This window comes from Theobroma umbraticum, unplaced genomic scaffold, assembly GCF_002168275.2.
Source record: "Theobroma umbraticum cultivar Fairchild unplaced genomic scaffold, ASM216827v3 scaffold_20.0, whole genome shotgun sequence".
In the NCBI taxonomy this organism is placed as follows: Eukaryota; Viridiplantae; Streptophyta; class Magnoliopsida; order Malvales; family Malvaceae; genus Theobroma; species Theobroma umbraticum.
This window is the reverse complement of record NW_018397266.1, coordinates 6735920-6748482: the sequence shown is the minus strand read 5'-3', so window position 1 is coordinate 6748482 and position 12563 is coordinate 6735920. Positions and strand designations below refer to the sequence as shown.

The window sequence follows — 12563 nt, the reverse complement described above, 5'->3', positions numbered from 1 at the left end:
TACATATTACAACAACAGAAAATAATAAATAAATAAATTACATCAAATATTTAGTTCATTGGTTAGTGCATTATTTCCTTACCTAAAAAGTAAGGTTAGAATCTCCCTCTTCCAATTATAAAAAAAAATAAAAAATTAAAAAGGCAATAAGGTGATAGCTTGATAGACTATCCACCTTAACACTCACAATATATGATAAATACTTGGTAGTCATATTAATTATATGACTTATACTTTTATATAATATGAGTTAAATGATGGATTTATATATGTTTGTGTGTACGCACGTGTAGGTGTATGTATCACACTAGATGATTAATTAATGTTCATCCAATAAAAAAAACATTCTAATTAAAAAGGATATTCAAATATTAAAAATACTTCTCACACTAAAAAAATTGAACATTTTAAAAAATAACCCTTAAAAATAATATATTTTTAAAAATAGACTCTTTTATAATTTTAATTATTTTTAACCAAGTTGGACAAAATTACGCTTAATGAAATTACACGTTATGATGTTACACGTCATAGTTAGGCTATTACACGTCATGTACAAAAATATGTGACATGTCATGATTAGGTTGTTCCACACTATGGTTAAGTTGTTACACGCCATGTACAAAAACATATTACACGTCATGGTTAGGTTGTTACATGTCATGTTAAAAAAAATACTATTGTTACACGCTATGTACAAAAATTACACGTCATGGTTAAAAAATGTTGTTACACGCCATGTTGAAAAAAAATATTGTTATTACACGCTATGTTGAAAAAATATTATTGTTACACGCCATATTCAAAAATATTTTATTACACTTTAATGCCTAAACTGTTGTTGTTACTTATAAACTAAAACTTCAAATCCTCTCAACTCTTTTTATTTATTTTTTGTTTTTTTTGACAATTTGACATCGATTAAAGTGTTCTAATATGTTTTTATAAATCAAAACACAAATTTTCCTATTTAAAACACCTATGTTGACTAAAAATTAAAAAAAAATCATTGAAAACCTAAGTTTGTAAATTTTAAAAATTTGAGATTATTGATGTCTAGATCTCGAATTGATCCAATTAAAAGCTACTTCAAACATTTGTGATCATTTCTACTGTGTAGTTTTATTCAAAAAACCTAAAATCAAATTCTCCAAATAGCCATCCATTCAAGTACATCAAAACCATCGTTTGGTGTCTTCAAAGAGTTGGAAAGAGAAATCTGAAAGCGCAAGAGAGAAAAATTGGAACCATAGTAGACGAATGCCGAAGAGAGAAATCGATAAAATTAAAGAGAGTAGGATGTTGAGAGAGAGTAATTGGAAGCACAAATGGGGAGAAATTGTGATGAATAGTTTAATTTATTTGAAAAAGTTTCAAGGGTGTTTTTGTTAAGTCATGACTAAATATGGCTAAATATAGTTAAATTTATTTTGATGGTTATTTTTAAAATACCCTTATCAAGAAAGGTTATTCCTTACAATTTTCTCAAAAAAATTCTAGTTTCCCCAACAGAGTGTCACTTATATCTCATTAATTTTAAAGTTTTTTATATTTTATTTTTAACCAACAATAATAATAATGAGTCAAAATTGATTAAGTAAAAGTCTTTTTCAAAAAAAAAAAAACTATATAAAAGCAACTATTTGATTGAAGATGAGGTATATTTTTAATTAAGTCCAAGAGGATTATACATGTCACGAGTTGGAACTTAAGCACAACCTCATGGGATCTTAAATTTTGAAAATAAAGCTTAAGTAAACCTATAAATCACAGACCTACGTTCCCAACCCAAAATACATACCTGATAGATGGTGCAAGATCTATCTTTATTAATCTAAGACTTGTTCCATCTCTTATTAATGTGAGATCTGATAACATTCTACTTCACCCAATTTTGCAAGCAACACCATCATTGCATCGGCTTTTTACCTGTAGAGGAAAGGGACTTTATAATAGTTCGAGTCTACCTCAACCTTTATTGCTCTTATGGGGCCCCACGTCAATTAAAATTTAAGTCTATTCTAATACTAAATATTATTGATTGAAACTTAAATCCAACCTCGTATAGCCTTAAACTTTGAAAATAGAGTTTAAGTAAGCATATAAATCATAGGTCCACATACCTAACCCAAAAAACATGCTTGAGAAGTGGAAGAAGACCTATGTTTATATACTTAAGACTTACTCCATCTATTATTGATGTGGGATTCATAATATTCTACCACCCCAATTGTGCAACACTCCCTTGCTCTTTACTCATAGAGGATAAAGACTTTTATAGTAGTTTGGGCCTATCTCCATCCTTGTATCTCCTATGGGTCCTTGCATCAGTTAAGATCTAGGCCTATTTTGATACCAAATGTCATGGGCCGAAACTTAAGCCCAGCTGAGTACGACCTTAAACTATGAAAGTAGAGTTTATATAAGCCTATAAATAGCAAACCCACATTCATTACTTAAAAGATATACTTGATAGGTGGTGGAAGATTCATGTTTATACTCTTAAGACTTACCTCATCTCTTACTAATGTGGGATTCATATATTCGTTTGGGAGAAGATACCTCACAAGGATTAGTGTGGACTATGATAGTTAATATTAGAGCAGACTATGAGGTACTAGTGATGTGCCACTAAAGATAGTGGGCCCTTGTTGAAGTGGAAGAAAATGTCACAATCTTAGCATGGACCATGCGAATCCCACATCATAGAGATATGCTCCCAACGGGTAGAGCCATTAGTCTTATATCGAAGAGAAGCTTCTAGCGGGGAGTCAAGAGAAGATGTCATGGTCCTAGAAGGAAACTATGAATCTCCCATCGGTTATGTACTAAAGTGATACTGGGCATATAAGGGTTTATACAACTTTTAACTTGTGAGGCACCCTTTGTGGGACAAAACTATGAAGCCTACAAGTTAAAGTGGATATACCTCACAGGGGTTAGTGTGGACCGCAATATTTGGTATCGCTCCCATGAGAGATACAAGGGTCTACGTAAACTTGGCCCAACGTAAGAATCCCTCTCTTTTATGGGTAAAGAGCCAGTACAATTAAGACGTTGTACAATTGGATAAGGTAGAATGTCATGGATTCTACATTAGTAAGAGATAGGGCGAGTTTTGGGTATATAAACATAAGTTTTTCATCACCTATCAAGCATGTTTTTTGAGTTGAAAACGTGAGTTCATGATTTATAGGTTTATTTAAGTTCTATTTTTAAATTTTAAAACCACACAGAGTTGGGTTTAAGTTTCGACTCATAACAATACATACTTCGCTACAAACATAACCTTTAAAATGTCATTTGATTACTTAATTTTTTATCAAAGTAAAAAATCTAACTTTCTTCTCTATAAAAAGACGGATTTTAGAATAAAAATTATCTTTTTACCAAGATAGAATTACTAAGAAAAAGTTTACAACTTAAATTTTCTGTTAGTCTAAAAAATTAATGCAAAAAATATATATATAGAGTTAATTTTTCTTTCGAAAACTGAAAGTTTTATTATTAATTTAGGTAGATTATTACTAATTGAACGAAAGGATTTACTGAATATAATAAAATTAACTTTCATCTTAAGAAGTATATTTTTTGGTCTATTATTATATAGAAATTGTACGAATAATTTAAAAGAGTTAATTGTTAGATGTTTAAATTTTGTTAAAATGTCTGGAAATCAACTAGAGATAATACTTTGTTTACTTTACTCTTTTTTTTATTTTAATTATATTGAAATTGAGAACCCTAGTAATTTTTTTTAATTAGAAAAAAGAGATTCAAACTTTACTCTTTAAATAAGAGGATCATGTATTGACCAATGAGTCAAATGCTCAAGTGCAAGAATATTAATAATTTGTTTTTCTTTTTCTTTTCCAATAATAACTACATATCCCATTTTATTAATATTTTTTAAAATATTTTATTATTTATTATAAAATAAATTACACTTATAACACATTATGGATTTTTTATTCATGTTTATTGTTTGTAATTCTATGTTTTTCTTAGAATATGTCACGTCATTAATTTCATCCAAAATAATAAAAACTGAAAAAATTATTCTTATTGTAAGAGATTTTTATAAGTCATATGTTAAAGTTGTATAATTAGTGACTTTTTAAAAGGTCAAGATTTTTGTACTTATTGGGTAATTTGTTGATACTTATAGGATAATATTTTTCCACTATCATTGTTCTTAAATATCTAATTATTAAGTCAAAATGTTTAATGGTAAGTGCACCTAACTTCCTACTTAAAGAGTTGAACTCAAATCTTCCTTCAAATAAAAAAAAAACTAATTAAATTACAATGAGTTTCATTTTTTATTTTTAATTACTTCATAACCTTTTTAGAATGTGCTTATAAATTAATATTAAGTAATTAGTGGTTAGAAAATAAAGTTTCATACTGTATATGCTTTTAATAATTAATTGTGACATATCTTAATGAATATTAAAAATTAACTTATACCATTTTCTAAATTTGTAACCTAAGTCAACAGTTATTGGTTGATGAAAGGATTTATGTCAAAATTCATGTAACACTTTTACTTTTATGATCTCACGATTTATTTATGAAATATTAATTGGTTATTATATACTATTTTCTAGGAAGGATAATTCATTTTAAATACAAAATTAATTTAATATTAGTATTTTTCATGAAAATACATTTTTATATACTTTAATATTAATAAACGAGAGAGAGATTGATGATGAAATCATGATACATATATATATATATATATAAATATATATAAATATATAAATGCATGGTTTTTATCATTATAATTATTATATATATTTACATGTTAAAGCAGCAAACATTAGAACAGAAACTAAGCACGTACGTCGTCTTCAATTTGACATATGCTATTGAGTGTACCAGAAGCGTAGGCAAAACCAACTCAACAGCGAAAGGGCAAACGGAAGAACAATGAAGGGAAAAACGACGTAGGCATTTGTGCTGCTTGGTACGACTTTTTCTTCCTCATTTCTTTGGGGTTGTTGCAATCCAGAGCTGGGTGGAGGTGTAGCATTTTCATCTAAAGAGCTGAAAAACTTTGCTAATCTTTCTGACACAGTTTGCTGGCTCTCGTCCAGTGATTCTTCATCTCCTTCGTAGTCATCATCATTTTCGAAGACTAAATAAATCCCAGCCTTCTTCAGCTCTACGCCCTCAACATATGGCTTGTTTCGCCTTGTCACCTGAATCTTAAAACCATCGTTCAACATAAAAACCAGCTGATGAGTCGCTGGATATCGGCACAAGTGAACATGATCTTCGTTCGTATTGGGTACTCCCGTTAAGGACAAGGCGCTCCCATATATTTCTTTGTCACCATTGAAGATCTTTGCTAGAATGTCCACTACAGAAGGTAGTTCATATCTCTTTTTATCTGGTATCTGATGGTTAAGGGAAACAACTACCGCTATTATCACACCTTTGAGGTCACGGTTCTTGTGGCTTGAAAAGCTGACTATATCTTGAGAAAACCAATCTGGAATTTTACTTCCAGGCATACTTAGATTTCTCAACTTCTTGAGATAAACCTGCAACAAAAAGTTGCCATGCATCATAGTGTGTATATCTATGAATTTGTGAATATACATGTAACACAAGTATCTGCTATGAAAGAGAGAGAGAGAGAGAGAGAGTGAGATAGAAAACCAACCTTGGAGAGTCTTTTCTTTGCTGCTGAAGAGCATTTAATGCAGTTACCCATGTACAACTTTCTCAAGGACTTCAAGGACTCGAGGCCTGGAATATCCACCAATTTCTCACAGTTTGTAAGGTTTAATTCTTCTAAGCTCTTTAAATTGGAAAGATCAGATATACTTTCCAATGAAATACAGTTTGCAAGATTCAACTCCTCCAAACTTGAGGGAAGTGGAGGGAGGGACTCGAGCTTTTCACATTGCGACAGCTGAAGCTTTTTGAGAAGCGAGAGGCCCCTTAGGCTGGATGGAAGTTTAGAAAAATCATTTTGACCCAGATTCAGGAACTCTAATGCCGTCAACTTCTCAAAATCATCTGGAATTTCACCAGATATTCTCCATGCACGAGCATCAAGATCTTCTAGCGACGAGAGATTCGAGAAAGATGTTGGCAAGAGTGTAAATGACTCGGGTTGCTTTTGTGTACTGAGTTCCTTTGCCATTTTCAGTACCATTAAACATGAGAGCATGCCAAAACTTTCCGGCAATTTGGTCACGGCAGTTTCTTTCATATATAAATGGTGCAAAGACTTCAAATTTCCTATTGAGGATGGAAGTTTACGGAGCCGTCTACACTGATTCAATCTCAACGAAATAAGATTTTCTAACATCCCAAAAGACTCTGGCAACTCGGTAATGCTGGCGTTGAATATGTTCAGATTAGTAAGCGCAAGCAAGCTGCCAATCGACTCTGGCAGAGATTCAAGAGAAGTACAATTCCGCATCTGAAGCTGCTCAAGTGATCTCAAGTCACCAATCTGACTAGGGAGACCCGTAATTGATGTCCCATCTATCTCAAGTTTCACAAGAGAAGCCAATCCCCGAATCGAATCTGGCAATTTGTTCAACTGGCTGCCTCCAACAAATAACAACTTCAGATATGATAACGAGCCAATAGACTTTGGTAACTCAGTGATTGCTCTACCCTTAATTAACAACTTTTTCAATAATTTGAGATCGCCAACAGTATCAGGAATTGCAGTGAATGATTCACAAGATATCGAACTAAGTTGTTCAAGGTTCTCCAAGGATCCAATAGAATCAGGCAATTTTTCTAATGCAGAATGATTAAGACGAAGTTCCTTCAGAGAAATAAGCTTCCCTACACATCTTGGCAGCTGTTTAAGATGTTGGCAATCATCTAGGATCAGTTTTTCAAGTTTTTCAAGGCGGTAAATAGATTCAGGCAGCTTCTCTATGCCAGTTTTATCAGCATAAAGTTCTTTGAGTGATACCATGCTGCCTATGCCCTCTGGCAATTCCTTCAATTTATAGCAACGACTGAGAACAAGGGTTTGCAGATTTTTCATCCCCGAAACATCACTCGGGAATTCAACAAGGTTTATACAGCCTGTCACGTCCAAGTGATGTAAGGACTTTAAACTACCAACTGATTTGTGAATGTTTATCAGACTCACACAATTCTCAAGAACAATCTTTTGCAGATTTTCGTGTCCAGATAAATCAGGAAGAGAGGCCAGCTTGGGGCAACTACGCAAATTCATAACCATCAACTTCTTAGCCAACTGCAACAAACAAAAATCCAATAACAGAAAAACCCAATTAATAATAAATTGCCATAAATTAGTTAGAACTAGCAGAAGAAACCGGCATATGTGAATTAAAGTGAAAGAAAACAGGTAGTGTGCAGAATGAAGCTTCCTTAGATTTCCTTTCAGTCATACTCTCATAGTTAAAATTGATTTTATCCGTGATAATCAGCTGAACATCATGGTAATTAGCTGGTTGTGCAGATGACAAGCATATATCCTTACCTTGTTAGAGTAAGAACTCCACACCCGTTCGATTTTGCTTTCTGAGAGATCCAGGACAGCAAGCTTTTGGGGACAAAAATCAGAAGGAAGAGTTTTCAAAGCACATCCTTGCCATTGAAGCCACTTCAGCTCATGGGGAAGAAGATAAAAATTTCCTTCCAGTTTCACATGATTGATTTGAAGCAATCTTAGGTTAACCATCGATTCAAAGGATTTTGTGTAGATTACCACCTCTTTCCCATTGTCGGGTTTCTTTACAAACTTCCTTTTGTCCATGACAATACCCTCAATGCTTCTTGTTCCCTGTATATGGTCAGTTATGTGGAAAATTTAATAACAAGTGGAAATAATGCCAACCAGGAGGATTAAAAATAGCCATCACTATACATAGTATCATCTAGGAACTAAGGTTAAATTTTGTCATTATATTTCCCTTTTATTGAATTTTATCATTATACTTTTAATTTAGTTAAGAAACACAAATTAATGATAATTTATCACTTGCATTAACAAAACATTCAATTACTTTTTGTTTAAAAATCAACGAAATTAATATATATATATTTATAAAAAAATTTTAATAAAATTTAATACTTGGCAGTTAGATCTACATTGAAGCTTTTGTTAATAGCTCTAAATGGTAAGGTAACTGAAATATAGCTAAGGATTAGATTAATATATCCTCCAGGATTGCACCTCTGTAACTAAGACCAAATTATAGTCATTGCCTTACTGCTCCACTGTTACACAACAAAGAGGAAGATGGGAATTCATGAATGAACTATAATTAACTAAGGGATAATTGTTTATGAAGTTGGTGGAGGTCAGCAATACTCCTCCAGCATATATGTACCACTCACCACCAAGCCCCTTCACAGAGAGGATTCTTTTTATAGAAAAATAAATGCATTTTGGCGTCCTGGCTTTAGAAAGAAAAAAATGGGGACACAAGAAATAAGTAGGTTATGTTAGCATCTTTCTTAGATGGGCTTCTATAAGATATAGGACCGCTACCTAAAGAATTTTCCTCTGGTGGATTTCCAAAAAAATTAGATGGAGAAGGGCGTTGTTGAATCCCAGACCTTGATGAAATTTGACTAAGCTATTCTTTTTTGGGCAGAGAAGCAGACCAAGTGCTTATGTTGGAAACCAAAGAAATTTTGACTTCAAACTGGACGCTAGTCATGTAGCCACTAATGCATGCATAAGAAAAGAAGTCCAAATATAAGAGGAGGCAAAGCACTCTGATCCATGTATATACCTTGTGATTTTCCAAGACAGTCATGATTTGATTGCGTTCCCATAGTCTGCTGCGCATTCCAAGATCTCCAGGGTTCTCATCTTGAACAATTTGTCTTCCCATGTCCCTGAGTTGATCATGCATCCGCAAAGAGTCATCCCCAGTGAACTTAATCAGAGATTTTTCTTCAAGAACTCTTATTGCTATTTCAGCTTTAAAATCACATCCTTTAAATACGTCAATCAGATCCTCTCTCTTCATTTCCATGTTGACAAACAAGCATGCTATATCAAGGAATATGCATTTGTTTTCCCTGTCTAGCCCATCAAAGCTTATCTTTAACACATCCTGAAGCTCGTGAGGACGAATGTCTCCCAGCTTCTTCAAAGCATCTTCCCATTCTGTTACCTTCCTTTTATCAAACAAAAATGAACCAAAGACTTCCAGAGCCAAAGGTAGATTCCCGGTGAGAGATACAATTTTCTTGGACAATTCCCCAAAATCCTCCGTCGGTTTCTTTCTTCCAAATGCATGATAACTGAAAAGATGCAGTGCCTGGTCCAAATGCAACTCCCTGACTTCATAAAACCGATTCACATGATCTTCACGTAGAACTCCTGTGTTTCGAGTTGTAACAATAATTCGACTTTTTCCATCATTTTGCCAGTTGAACGTTCCAGCACCTAGTGCATGAAGTTGGTCTTCTTGGTCAACATCATCCAGGACAAGTAGAACGTTGTTGTCGTGAACAATCCTTGTGATTGTCGAGGCATTAGCATTAACGTCATTCAAGGAAAGCATAGCACCCGGGGAAAGGTCGCCAATAAGTTTTTTCTGAAGGGATACTAAACCATCTTCTTGTTTTGAAAGTTCTCTAACATCTGAGATGAAGCTGCGGAAGCGGAAGTGTGGGAGGATCTTGTTGTAGACGGCCTTGGCAAGGGTTGTCTTGCCAATCCCACCCATGCCATGAAGCACCACAACCTTAATGCCATTGGACTTAACGTCTAACAAATTTATTAAGTCTGTCACGCGCCTATCCAGTCCAACGGCATAGCTGGCCACTTTCTTTGGTGTATTGTTCAATTCTTTCAGAATGTCTCTCAGCAGAACCCGAATCAAATCCTTTTCGTCACTGCAAATAAATGCGATTGCACCATATTAGTGGGAAGAACAAAATAACCAGATCAAACCCCGCCTCTTAAACAATTCTCTCACGTCTTACCTATTAATACCATATTCAAGCCATAGTTAGTGATGAATATTTGTTTCATTAGATTAATTGTTAATATTTTTGATAATTAATGAAACCAAGGGCTCAATACCCTAAGTAACGCCCATGTGCAATAACCAATTACAACTTACTTATAAATGATAAAACAAATTATACGACTTTTGCCCCACTTAATAATCAACCATAAATTCATCTATACTTTTCTTTTTTGGAAGAATAAATTCATCTATACTGTAATAAGTAAAAAATTTGAAACTATACAAGAACATGAATGATAAAAAGCCCAACAAGAGAGGGAGGGCGGTTGTTTATATGTACATTCAAAAACATTAAAAATTAAGCATCTTCTTCATTTCACTTTTTATTTTGCTTAAATATATATGATAATCAATCGAAAATGAAGAGTGCGAAATAAAATCCATTTATCTCTTGATAATTAGTACAATAAAAATCACCCATTTGATCGCTTAAATTTTTGAGGTTTTTTTTTCGGTTTAATCACTCAATTTTGAAATATAAAATGTTTTGTGGTTTATTTTTTATCAACCAATCCTTAAATTTTGATTGATTTATATTATGACAGTTTGCATCATCATTTTGTATTAAGTGGCCGCTTCATCATTTTTTGTCTAGTCATTGGAATGATGATATATATGAATTTGGCACTTGACACAAAATGATAACGCGAAATGTTAGAGGTTGAAGTTGTTAAATTTTAATGACTAAGTATGCACGACTTATGTAAAGTTGAAGGACAAAATGTTATTTTTCAAAATTAGAAAATTAAAACAACAAATTTTGAAAATTTAAGCAAATAAATAAGTAATTTACTCTCTAAAGATGTTTATATTAAGTTATATAATAAGTGGAGTTTAAAAATTCCTTGAAAGAATAAAATAATAGAAATTGCATTGAAATTTTTGGGTTTTAGATATTAAAAGATGAAGATTCAATTTGACTTTTGAATTTGTTTTCTTCATAATCTTTAGAAAGCAAAATTAAGGATGATAAGAGGATAGAATAAAACGTTTTCTTTCTCTTATGCTAATAATTAATAAAAGGAAATGTATTAAATGAAGTGGGATTTGATGAATTTAGAATTCCTGCAGCCCCTGGCAACGGTATTAAAATTGACAGCACAGATATAAAAATGCAAATAGAAATGGAAGAAGCAGTCACGTTCAAGTGTATTAAAGTAGTTTCGAGAGGTACCAAGTAGGATTAATAAACAAACTCCATCTGCCATTTAAAGAAGATGTACCTGCCTCTGCCTGAATCATTCAATGTTTCAACTCTAACTTCTATGCATCCGTACCGTAGCAATAATCTAAAACATTTCCTTTGTCACCACTATTCACACTCTTACTTTACCAATTGCTTAATTCTCCCATCAATCTATCTCATGGAAACATCAACTGTTAATTCAGCAGGCTTACCCCGTATAGTGTTGTAATAAATTATTTGGAAAATATTTGCATTCAACCCTTGTCCTCAAGCACCCATAGTATTAATTACTAGCAATAGATTAATTAATTGTGAACAGAAAATTAACGAGATCTGATCAGATAAGGAAGGCATAACCTGTTGTCATTGAAAACCGAACCAGTAATACCTCCAACTGTCTCCATGGCTTTCCTCCATTTCATCACCTTGTCGATTTCAAACCTGTTTTCGAGGCTCCGAAAAGCCTCCTCGAAAGGCCCTTTCTGTTTTCGAACATGAGATGGGTCAACCCTATAGAACACGGGCAGAATCAGCCTCCGCAACTCGCATATCCTGGCGAGTTCTTCAAGGCACCAATGGGAGGAGGCGTAGTTTTGAGAGAGAATCACAATTGAAGCAGCCGAGTCTTCAATGGCTTCGAGCAGACGCGGGGAGATCTCGTCTCCATGGTTCAAACATTCGTCGTCTCGAAAGACTCGGATACCTCTCCCGTTAAGCAAGCTGTAGAGATCCTGCGTGATACCGTGGCGAGAATCTTCGCCTCTGAAACTGAGGAATACGTCCCATCGGAGCCTAAAAGCGGCTGGAGTAGTTGTTGAAATAGCGCCGTCCTTCACCATTTCTATGGGTTGTTGTTTCTCAAAGCTTAGCCAGGAATGAAATTGCGCATTCCCTAGATAATAATTACACAAGGGAACATCAATTTTAGTCAGTACAGTCGCATGTTTAGAAAGGACAGGAAAAGTAGTAGCAAAATACGTATTTTTGCTTCTTTTTCTCTATGTGGTGTGCGCATGCCAAAAGAATTCTTGCTCCTCGAGAATCCGTACAGTGAATACTAACAACCCTCCCCTAGGGCTGTTTTGTCATTCTGGACCAGGAGAGCGCAAGAGGTAAGGCGTAAGCAAGAAAGGGCTCTGATGCTGCCACGTTTTGAGACGTAGCGTCCTGAGTTGCGCATTGCACTAATTTCTGGGTGGCTTAATGTTCTCGCTTGCGTGATGCTTTAAAAGCAAAATGGTATTTATGCAGGAGCATGTTCCAAGTTAAAAAGCAGGGAAAAGAACATTGCAGAAATAAAAAGAAAGAATTGTGAGTAATAATTTTTATAATAAAATTACTTTAAAAATAATTTTTATTATAATTTTAATTAT

The 12563-nt window shown here is 33.7% G+C and overlaps 1 protein-coding gene across 1 annotated transcript; it reads right to left on the bottom strand.

Moving 5' to 3' along the window:
* Nucleotides 1-4719: 4719 nt before the first annotated feature.
* LOC110423010 (transmembrane receptors / ATP binding protein) lies at nt 4720-12264 on the bottom strand. The gene is made up of 5 exons (XM_021437096.2): nt 11548-12264; nt 8754-9867; nt 7493-7795; nt 5675-7243; nt 4720-5552 (listed from the first exon to the last, which is right to left on the bottom strand). The coding sequence occupies exons 1-5, from the start codon at nt 12027-12029 to the stop codon at nt 4872-4874; spliced, it is 4149 nt and encodes a 1382-aa protein (XP_021292771.1). The 5' UTR covers nt 12030-12264; the 3' UTR covers nt 4720-4871.
* Between the last annotated feature and the right edge of the window lie 299 nt (nt 12265-12563).